Source organism: Phocoena phocoena, chromosome 2 (assembly GCF_963924675.1).
Source record: "Phocoena phocoena chromosome 2, mPhoPho1.1, whole genome shotgun sequence".
Classification (NCBI taxonomy): Eukaryota; Metazoa; Chordata; class Mammalia; order Artiodactyla; family Phocoenidae; genus Phocoena; species Phocoena phocoena.
The window spans coordinates 126,322,156-126,334,437 of NC_089220.1; the positions used below are offsets into that span (position 1 = coordinate 126,322,156).

The 12,282-nt window shown below is 33.5% G+C and overlaps 1 protein-coding gene across 4 annotated transcripts in view; it reads right to left on the reverse strand.

The window, feature by feature from the left end:
- MEF2A (myocyte enhancer factor 2A) overlaps positions 1 to 12,282 on the reverse strand; it is an 86,991-nt gene that overhangs the window by 41,379 nt on the left and 33,330 nt on the right. For 2 of the 4 annotated variants that reach the window (XM_065871313.1, XM_065871311.1), the window contains exons 3-5: positions 4,050 to 4,181; positions 1,480 to 1,699; positions 677 to 736 (exon numbers count right to left, since the gene is read on the reverse strand). In XM_065871313.1, coding sequence (XP_065727385.1) covers positions 677 to 736; positions 1,480 to 1,699; positions 4,050 to 4,181 — 412 coding nt within the window. Of the gene's footprint in view, positions 1 to 676; positions 737 to 1,479; positions 1,700 to 3,846; positions 3,985 to 4,049; positions 4,182 to 12,282 lie in introns of all 4 variants that reach the window. The other 2 variants (XM_065871312.1, XM_065871310.1) reach the window with 1 other exon arrangement.

The window sequence follows — 12,282 nt, forward strand, 5'->3', positions numbered from 1 at the left end:
ATGTTTTTGTAATGTCAAGATCACAATCTATCTTTACCAGCACTTCAGGGCTAGGCAGACAGACACATTTATGACATGTTTAAACTGCTAGTCATCTTGGCAGGGGTCCCAAAGCAAAAGAGCCAATCTGGCAGCAACCACAACAAAATGTGAATGTTCTACATGTGACTACCAAAACAGATCCTTCAGAGACAAACTTCTCAATTCTCTTTGTGTCTCTAGAAGTAGGCCCACCATTTCTTCCTATTGCAATTTCTCTGAAAACATTTCACACAATTATAAGATACAGCAGTCTGCTAACAGTCTAACTCTGGTAAGGATAGATAACACAGAAAGCTTCTCCATAAGAAACTGTCTTGATGTAAAAATTGTATTAAGGCAATTTAGTCTTTAGAAAAGAACAATGTCTGCTATGAAAGAGGCACTCAATAAATATTTGAATGAATGAGTAACTGAACGTAAGGCCAAGGTATAAGGAATAACACAGGGATATGAAAAAATGTTAAGTATTAGTGAAAGCACTAATTAAACAAAGCGCAAAGGGACATGTCTACTCTAGTCATATATCCCCATATTTTCCTCTTCATTTGGTAGAAGGCCTTGTTTGAGGTAAAATATTCCTTTTATCTCAGATAGGACAGATGCCTACAAAGTAAAACAGTAGGAATTCACTCACCCACTGGGCTGCTTCCAGCTCCATTTGGCACTGTGAGGTCTGAAGTGCTCAACATCCCACCTAACAACATTAGAGAGAGGAGAGAGGGAATGTGAATTGGCTCTCCTTATCTGAGTAACAAGGAATTGAACAGAGGTAACTCTCACTCTATTCCTAAAAAACACAAAAATAAAAACTAGCCCAGTTTGAATTTGGCGTTAACGAGTAATATGATGTAGTTAAATATACAGTCACTCGCCTATCAAGCTCTGGACATGTCTGCCTTCTTGTGTATCAATACCAAATGGTACATATTGATAAGAATGGGGGGAGTGCTAATGGAATGCTATAAAATCTAGGAATAATGGGAGAGGAGACACTGCATTTCACACAGTGACGCGGTAAATGCACCGAAAATTTCTGCTGAATTAATGAACAAATCAGACAGGGGGAGATGGAGAAAACGCTCTAACTCCAATCAGGTGAGTCATCTCTCCACATTTTTAACACAAATGGCTCACACTCAATTTTAAATCTTTGCCCATGATATCCTAAATAAATTTTCTGCCTGTCTAGTATGGCTTTCCCATGATAAGGAAAGCTTTCCCAGGATAAGGAAAGCTTTATTTGTTCCACAAAGCCTAGTACAAGGCTAGAGCCACAGATTTTCAAAATAATACTTTAAAATGGAGGCAACTATGTAGTAGTGATTCTTTGCTCATCAAAGCAATAAAATTAAGAGTAGCAGAATAAGAAACTGTTTATGTTAGCAATTAGGTTTTTCTTTCTTTTAAAGAATCGGAAGAATAAATATCAGGACATACCTGCACTGCCAGTACTTGGTGGTCTCTGAGGGGCTCCAGGGGATACATTTCTATGTAATGTGGCTTGAGGTGGAGAGAGCATGTTTGAATCTGCTAATGTTGAGCTGGCTGCCAAGGATGGGGACACAAGTGAACTCCCTGGGTTAGTGTAGGACAAAGCACTAGGGCTGGTCACAGGGACTGTGACAGACATTGAGAAGTTTTGAGGTGGCAAACCGGGCTGTAAATAAAGAAAAAGGAAGAGAAAACTGTTAGCTTCATTTTCATCTATATTAAATTTGATAACTTACGAACTTTAATTTGATAAGGTAACACTAGTTACTAAAAGCAGAGGATGGGGATAGGTTCTTACTAAATCAATTTGCAGGTTTAAGCTATTTTCTTTACAATTATATTTGGACATGAGAATGTTTAACATGAACATTTTCAATTTCCATTTTTTATATATTAATACATATATACTAGTATAATGTATATATTATGTATTTCAAATATTCAGAGATGAAAATGAAAGATCAGAACCTGATATTAAAGTTGTGTTGTCATTTACACATTATAAAATACATCATTGCTACCAAGAAAGCATAAATTAGCACTTAAATGCAAATCAGTTTAGTAACATTACATTTCTATTGGGAGATTCCAAATATAACAAAAGGGGAAAAGTATGTACATATATTATAAACTTCATACATCAAGTTTGCCCTGGTCTGATTTAATTCACTAACATTCTTAATGGACAAAACTAAAAAAAAAAAAAAAAAAAAAAAAAAAATCACGTTTTATATATATAACACAATGCAATGAGTATAATAAAAATGTAAAAAAAAAACTAAACAAAATTAACTACTGGCAACTTATCTTTAAACTGTATAAAGATTAAATTACAAATATTGTTATCTTATTTCCCTACAAAATATTCCATAGTTCCTTAAAAATAATATTTTCTATTTTCCTCTTGCATTTCCTCCACAGACCACTTGTTAACCATGATAAATAACAATCCTCTTTATAATTTAAAGTGAGAGAAAATAGAAAACTTTCCTCTCCCTACATTTTAAAACAGTGATTTGCAAAGTAAGGTAACACTGCTAATTCAAAGTTGAAAGAATGTAAATAATTATGTACTTTATTCAAGTTTATTTCTGGTAGAAAATAACTCATTAAAAAGTATAAAACAATGGATACATGATAAAATGTTTTCAAAGGTAAAGCAATTTTACTTAAACAATGTTTTTGCAGCTTAACATTAACTGCAAGGTCACCAACATCCATATGTTCAAAAGGGATTTTTTTCAGTTGTTTTGTTTCTTAAGAATGGTATTAGCACAAAAAATACCTCCTTAAATCTGTTTTCCATGGGCTTCTTCTTATAGCATAGGGCTACTTTGAAGAAATAATCCATGATGCATACTTTAGGGCACAGTTTTAAAAGAATTAACTCTGATAATGAAAGAAATATCAGCATTGGAACCAATTTGTTCCACAAAGCCTACAACACATATGTAGTATTCTGGATATGTATCCAGAATAACTGTCTTAAGCAGCTCTTGCCAATGGTGCTTCAATGAGAACTCTCTGAAGAACTATCAAAGGAGTATGAACTCAAAGAAGTACTGTTTCACTACGGTTAAATGTGTGAGCATGGAAAAACTTTAAACCAACTATTTGTTTTGTAACCAGTTTAAGAACACTGCTTCCTTAAATTAAAATCGAGCCAAGGCTCTCTTCCTCAATACCTACAGTGTTAAGAAAAGAATAGGAATTTGGAGGTACTGTCACCAAATTGTTTGGGGACATTAACAAAGAGCCAAATAGTAAGCTACTATTACAGCAACTGTATAAAATAATTAAAGATAATTTTGAAACACCACATTTTATAATAAATCCAGCCATTTTACATTTTATATTCTCAAGATCTACTTAAGTACATGCAATATTTTAAAAGTTATCGGAGGGAGAGGGAAGTCTCATATGCACCCTGTATTTAAAATCATGGAAATTTAAACCTGGAAGGGACCTTAAAGATCTATGTGAGCCAACTCACTCACTTTACAAATGATGAAATTGGAATCCAGGATGTTTAGGATAGGATGCCCTATCCAAAGACATGGGGACAGTAAGTAGCAGAGCTTGTATTAGGATGTTTTCTCTTCACTTCTATGTTTAAGACACTCAAGATCGAAGATGTACCATTGTAAGATTTATGCAATTTTATTTTGAAGTTCTATAAAACCAAAAGAAATTAATAAAATACTTTTCCCCCTTCTACTTACTGCTGTCATCACCCACTACGAAAATAAACAAGATGTGTTGTCTATCTCTTCATGCACAAGATAAGATCACAAACCATACTTTAGTACTCACTGCGATTTTATGATTCCGCATCATATTATCAAATTCCTCATTAATTTTTTTATATTTTTCTTCTGTATGTGGAGTTAGCACATAGGAAGTATCAGGGTCTGGGCTGTCGCACCCTCTGTGTTCCTTCTTGTTCAGAGCCTAAATAATGAAGTTAACAAAAAGGATCAACAAATAAAAAGTAGAGGTAAAATAAAAGTACTTACAGGGCCTCGTTTGAAAATAAAATCACTATCTTCATTTAGTTTGCTGAATCTGTCCTCCGAGAGTGGACTGTGCTCAAAGTAATCGTCAGCATCAGGGCTCTCACAACCATTAAGGCCTTTCTTTCTTAAAGTCTGAAATACAATTGGAAAATTCACACACAAATGATACTAACTTGCCATGAGTTTTTTCTGTAAAATCTATTATGAGAGCACAGACTGAATGAACTGGGTAATACAAGAGCCACTGAAATGGTTTTAAATGATCACAATGCACTCTAAGTCTTCAAATAAAGTAAACCTTAGATATAAGCAAAATTATGTTCCCATTATACATTAAGAGAAAAGGAATATTTATATATTTGGATTCTTCCTTTCCAAACTTCCTAGAGAATACTAAATTACTCACTGCTCTGACAGTTACAATCCAAATCTGATTACAGCCTGATCAACATATCTGATAGGATCAATGAGTGTGAGACCCCGAAATACAAATATATCAAGATGATATATAAAGTTACCTTTATAAAATGAACATTTCAGCAACTTCATCTACTGACATTCCTTTCTGCCTGAGAGTTTATCCCATTCAACAGAAAGAATAGGCTCAATATCCCCATAATTTCATTCCTAATTTGTTCTTAAATACTGTGATTTTACTACATAACTCTGAAGTATAAAAACTCGAATACTTATTTACATATGACAGTAATGACCCTTTCCTACGTAGAATGTACGTATCGTTAGTGACTTCACATATCTTTAAATTTTGTAAAAAAAACTAATTCAGCATGATCTTTTCCACACTTTGCTAGCTCTTTCTACAGAGTGCCTTCATGGACTGATTTAGTCCACTGAATTGACATTCTGGAGAATTTTCTTGAGTGTTATCAAAGTATCCCCTGGACCATATTGACTCTTTTCCTTTCTTCTTACTTTGGGGTACAAATTGGTTGGTTTTCTGAGTTTTAATTTTTTTAATTAAAATCGTCACAAAATGACTTGTTTAGTATTTAAAAGAATACACTTAAAACCAAGGGCTTGATAATCTATAGAATATTAATTCACTTACAGACTAAGTTTTTAAAAATCCTGATGGGTCTTATTTTAAAGTAGAATTTTGGGGTTCAACAACTTAGATAGCTTTGAGACTTGCTGATTTTCCAGCCAACCACAGAGGAGTTTTAGGAAGCTAAAATTCTCCAAGTAAGCCTACCTACTTAGGTTAAGAAATATTTGAACAATAGATTAGTACTAGATGAGTGCATTTGTAAATGATTATTTATATTAGATTTAAGGTATATTTTAAATTAATTCATAATAATAGATCTTGGTATCCTTTAAAACATGATTTACAATAATTATGAACGCTATTTTACTCTTTTTTTTCTTGAAAGAACATAAACACACAATACATTAAGATTTGAGAATTTTTTCTTAATTTCTCTGAAGTCTATTTTAAAATTTCACTTTACTCGATTTTTTTTTTTTTGCATGCTTAAAGGATCATAAGAAATCAGTGGTATAGCTGTGTTAGCTTCTCAAATTGCTTGGCATGCACTAGGAATCCCATACACAATGCCTGAAACTCCCACCACAACACAATCACTAAACATGAGCATACAGCAAACACTACACCTATTTCCCCAATATCAGCCCCATGGCTCTAAGTTCTATGGGTCCAAGTAATCACATGAACTTTTATGTGTACTTAGCCATAAAAGGTCCTGTTGTTTAGAACTAAAAGGTGGACACGTATCCTCCCCCATTCGTAGTAGCAAGTTCTGCTTGCCAAAGCTCTGCAACTTGCTATCAGCAATGAAGATGTTAACACTCAGAATACTGGAACACAGTGAACTCTTATAACCAACACAGCTCTAGAAACAGAACAAATATAGTAGTCGCCTACACACAGATTTTATCATGAAGTTGATTTATTCTACCCTGAAATCTCTGGATATTTTCCCCTCATATTCATATATCTTAAGACTAAGTAATTCACAGCCTTGCTCTTCCACTAATAGCAATCACCAGGTATGGTCTCTGAACATTTTTAAATTACAGAAGAAAAAGAATATGGCCTTTGTTTAGTAATTACACAGAAGTTTTATCCTACAACAGTAGGGTTAACTCTACTTGTACCTAAGAGGAAGAATAGTGCTCTGGTTATCTCCAGCTCTGCAAGTCTTCACTTTAGAGGGGGTTCCTGTCATTGTGAGAGAATTTAAGAGGCTGTATCAGCTCTGTAGATAACAAGCTAATGTACCTCTGTTGGATATCCAACTTGTGTCTTCTTATCACAAGAATATGAAGAGTTGTTTTGAGGACCCAACTACCATAAAAAGACTTTTTCTGTCTTCTTTATCTTACCACATAGCATAATAATAAAAGTTTCTCCTGTGTCACTGGTACTAACAAGTGGAATGCTGTATCTATTAACAAGGCCAGGCGAGGCATATAAGAAACAGGCTAGCTTCAGTTTCCTTACGTGCTTCAAGTTAGCCACAATAAAAACACTTGCTCAATGAAGAAAACAGTCTGAAAGGTCACCACTAAGGAGGAATCTGCTTTTAAGTGGGAAAATATTCAAGAGTATTAGCACTGTGCACTCTCTATAGATATTACTGATGATTATAATGTTCCACTCTTAAGTAAACAGGACTTTAAAAGTACTTTATTCTTGTACATGTGATTGATTGTGTTTTTCAGTGCCATTATGGCAAACTTAAGGGGGAAACTCCATAGTGCCAAAATAATTTCATATTTCAGGGGCGTATACCATTTAAGTTGATGTATCCCAGTTGCTTTTCTTAAATAACTGTATTCTGAAACACAGATTATGAATTGCTAAAGGGACCGGTGGTGATGAACAATTAAATTATTAATCAGTTTAAGCTGACTTGATACAACCTGTTCTGTGTCCTTCAAATCAGTGTTCTAAACATGTTTAAAGATTCTAACTAGCAAGATTACTTACATGAAATCATAAAATTAGTATACCTACAATTTTCAGTAGTCCATTTCTATAGAAAACAGAAATTTTATTTTTGGAGGGTCAGTTAAACACCTTTAAAAAGACAAACATTTCTACTTGTCACAACAAAGTTAAACTCTATTAGGATTTTAATAGCCTTTCTTTTTGTGATTTTGGGAAATTTTACGTAGATTTTAAATAATGAATGCCCTTAGCTAACATTTACCTTCAACATTAGTTACATAGAGACAAATTGTGAAAAAATTTTAAATGGATCAAAAAATAATTGCTAAGTGTCTTTAATCTAAAACAATGCATATGTTAGGACACATCCTCCCAGGTTATCTGATTCTTTGTGGTTTGTGCCTGTCTTCAAGCTATTTTACAACTCTGTAGATAGAAGTTTATTTGTGGAAAGCTGATAGTAATGCAAATAATTAGTGTCTATAGACACGCAAATAGATTCTGTCTGAAGGAGGTTTCAACTGACCTCTTTCCTCACTGTGGAAGATGTCAATTTTGCACCTATGAAGAAAATTCATTTTGTCTTCTTGATGGGCTTATGCATTTCTCTAATCTTTGGATTTACCTTTAACCAGTTGCAACATTTTATTCTTGTTCCCTGAGTAATTAATGAGTTAAAAGTATTGACTCGTTCATTTTATAGCTGCCTAAGAATCATGATTTTACCTTTTCTGAAAAAAAACTGTTTAACAGTTGTAAGAGTGAAACCACCCTTGACTCGTGATTCATAGCAGATCCAAACTCAGGGGAAAAGAGTCTGCTCTTGTTAGAACTTAGCATTGGATTGTATATCGGTTTTTAAAGAAAAAAGCAATGTGCTGTTTGTTATTTAAAATTTTTGAAAATATTTAATTGTCTGATTAATAATCTGTACTAATTTATTATGGTATCAAAAATTAAGGAAATATGATCAGAGAAGGATTATGACCTTTCAATTCTCTCCAAGAAGGACAATAATCCTTAATTTTTGTGACAATTCATAAATGAAATATTATTCATATCACAGTATTAAGAGTGTAACCATCTAAAACTGCAAACCCCACAATCTCTTGAAACAGGGTTCCTCTCCATATGAAGCTAACGAGTTCCAAAGTAAAATTCAAGCTGTTGGGGAAAAGAGTAGGTAATGTTTTGCCTGTAAGCATTTCCAGGGAGAAGGGATCCCTACATGACATCTAAACTTTCTGAGATGGATACGCCCAAATTAAACTTACAAGTAAGAGGATGTTTTCTTTTTGGTTTTGGTATTAATTAAATCAGTTTTACCCAAATGAAGAGTAACTTAAAGACTTCTACCTACTGATTAAAGACCTCATAGGTAGAAAGGCTCTTAAATTTAAGATTTCTATACCAACTTAAGGAAAAACATTAAAAAACTGAAATTTAGTGGGTATCCTGGCTAGAACTTCCATTTAGGTTACATCCATCTTTATTCTTTGACTAGGTTATTTTACAATTCTGTAGAGATGGATATCAGTTTAAAAGTATCAGAAAACTCACAGTAACTGCAAATAATTCCTGTTCATAGAAATTGTTTTCTGTGGAATGTCACTGATTATCACATTGTGGATACTGACCAATTTTTGCTTCCCCATGTATTGGGTTGGCCAAAAAAATCATTTCAGCATTCTTTACTGATGTGTGGTATTCTGAGTTCTTCTTTGAACTGGCTGTGACATCTTACTGGTTCACTCGTTAATTAATTAAAATATCTGACACATGTTCATTTTATAGTTGAATGAGAGTAATGATTTTATACCTTCTTCCAAATCTAATCTGAAACTTTGAAGACCTACAGTCCCAACTGACTACTGTACATTTCCATTTGGATATTTGGCTAATATCTCTATTTCAGTTTAACCAAGATGGAACTCATTATCTTTTATTAAATAGATTCCCTTTTTGGACTTAGCTATTCTAGTCAACACAGCAAGCAATCTTGCTGTTCACTCTTTGTTCTCTCCCCACATTAACATGGAATTCCAAATTTTGTAGATTATTATTTCCATTTCCACTGACTATATATCCTCCTTCTCTTTTCTCTCTCTTCTGATTTGTCCCTTAAATTGTTACAGATTCAGTTCTCCTCAATACTTTGTACTTGTCACCTTTGTTTTAGATCTCTGATGGCTCTCTGTGATCTAAAAACAGTAGCCTCTAAACTTTCTAGATTATCCACCCTATCTCTAAACATATTTCACGCACAGCCCCCAATATATGCATACAATGAAAAAATTATATGCATGAATGAGTCAATCTTTTCAAATATTAACATGCCATATCTTAGGATGAAATATAATTTCCATTATTTTCTCCCTGAACCCTAGTAGTTTTATACATCTTACATCCCTCCTGAAATAACAGATGTAGAGTACAAAATCAAAGTTCCTTAGCCTAACTGCAAGTCACCTAACAGCCTAGCTCTTACTTTTTTTTTTCCTTCCCCATTTTTATGCTTCCTGAAACCTGACCCAGACAAAGTGGTCAAAATTATTGTCCTAACAGGCACAAAAATCCCTTCACTGATGTCACCCCACTTGTTTGAAACCCTGTCTTCTCTCTTATTTGTATGACTATTTTATAGCTCACTATGGCCTAGTTTGAACTCCATCTTTCCATGAAACTTTCTTCCCCTGCTGCTTCCTAGGCTGAAATTTTAAGAGCACTTACTCTATAGAGCATTCGTGTAATACAGGCAACATTGTATTTACTTATCTTCTGTATGTTTTCTGTATTCTTCAACTAATCTATGAACTTTCAAATCAAAGACTGAAGTCTAGATTGCTTTACATTTTCAGAGTCTAGACAAACAAGGTGCTACACACACATGAAATACGTATTTATTAATACTTGCACAATAAAAATACATAAAAGGAGAGATCAGGATGATCTCTGATGTTATTTCAGGTGTCTTCTAAAACATAAAATTATGGATTTGTTATAATATACTTAAATAATAAGGCAATCCAGAAACATTAGTTTGAACTAGGTTGATCCACAGAAATCCTTGATAGTTGACTGCTTCTGAACTACAAAAATACCATTTCATATGTATAATTTCATATATAAGTTTAACTTACAATAGCCTATACTCTGAAAGCTGCTGGGATATTCTCCAGTGGGTTTTTGGATAGGAAAGATTAGAATTGGTAGTGCAAGAAGACTTCTTATTTTGAATGTACAGTTAGCTATAATCAACTAAGAGCCAAAGATTCTGATTCTGGATCTTATTTTGAACACAGAAGGCTGAAGTATAAACCTGGAAATCTAAAAACCAAAAGCTTGACTTTTCTTAACTAAGGGAAACTCCATGTCATCTATAGAGGATCAACCCAGTTTAAAAAAAAAAAAATTATGTTAGCACTGAGATAAGTGTCCACAGCTCACCAAATCTCCTCTCCTACTGAGAAAGTATCAGTAAGACAGTATCATAATTGAAGCTTTTTTAAATTTGGGAATTATGTTCTGGTTACAAAAATGGGTAATTGGATAAGAACCCAGAACATCAATTTTTACATGAAGACCATCAGTTGTGCCTTCAGGAGAGTCTCTTGCAAACTAGCCATGGTGGCAGAGATGAGGGACCATGTAGATCTTGAGATGGAGTTCCTGATTTCCAGCCTTAAGGAGGCAGGTACTGCTTCCTGCCTTGGGTGCAATCTGCCTATATTCTTTCAATAAGTCCCCCTTTGGTTTGAGCTACTTTAACTGAATTTCTATTCCTTATAACCAAAGAACCTTGATTAAAAAAAAAAAACTGTCACAATTCTTTGAGTCATGAGTTAAGTCTCCTTATCTGTCTAAATCATCTAAGTCCCCAAACAAGTCTGGCTAATGCCTCCACAACCTAGCATCTAGAAAAGATCCCTAACCTGGAGAAAACTGACTCAAACAACGATCTTTAAAGTCATGTGTTCTACTGTTCTACTTATAAAGTTTTAGCAACCTTATCTTTCAAGTTCAAGGAAACACTTTTAGAATTCTGGAATTCTGGGTATATATAAAAACACTGCTTGGCAGGCCCTGAACATTTGCCTCTCATTTTCTAGTCTACATTACTAAATCTGTTGGTGAAACTGGAGATAGAAAGAGTAAGGGAAAAGTAGAAAGGAGATAGGGAAAAGAAACTTGAGAAGGCAAGAACAATGCTGTTTAGACTTTTTTTCTAAGTATAGCCAGGTTTTTTTTTTTTTTACACAATAAACTTAAAAAAACATATTTCAATATGGATTATAAATTAGGCAGAGGAAGCTAATTTTAAATAGATTTCTTTCAGCTTATATTCTGTCATCAGCAAAAAATAACATTTAAAATTTCAGACACATTTATTCCCCATGGAAATTACATATACACACACGTGTGTGTGTGTGTATATATATATATATATCAATAAATATATATGCACTAATACATATACATACACTATACTCTGGTGTTTGTTTACAGAGTGAAGAAATCTAGTATTCAGGATATTTTTCATTGTAAATATGTTTAAATAAATATTTACATCACGTGGAATCTGAAATAAGAACTGATAAAAATCCCAGAGGACTGGCATTTTCTGGAATCTTGAGATATGATACTGAATTTTGGATTCAGGAGTCTATACTGCCTGAGTGTTTACCAGGGCCCCTGTCAGACTGCATTTTTAACATCAATCAAGAACTGAAATATACTTTAACATATGCTCAATTTTATAAAGACAATTGTCAAATTCCATTCCATACTAATAATAATCATAGCACTTAGAAGTGAAACTAGGGAATTAAAAGTACTCAAAAGGTATATACGCATAGTTTTAAAATGCACGATGACCTCATCAACTGAACCAATCTACAATATCACCACCCACCTATCTCATTTCTGTGAAGCAGCTAAGCAGCTCCATAAACACCAGCTGAATGGATAATCTGTCAGCTCTAGCTTATAAGGAATAAATGAGTGCTTGTAAAATAAAGGAATATGTCTTGAGTTCCAAGCAACTTAAACTGGACTTTAGAACTTTTTTTAATGAAAAGTTCTCCTTTTCCCCATTTTTAATAAATTTCCAATTTTGAAAGATACTTCTTATTCTTCCTAGACACTTTAAAAACACACAAAAACATTTAATTTTTAAAACTGGACATACATAAAGAAAGGTGCATAAAAATTTATATAAAATTCAACAATTATAAAGTGAACAATAGTAATTCTAATCAGGTCAAAAAATAAACCAGACCCTATATATCTCCCTCAATC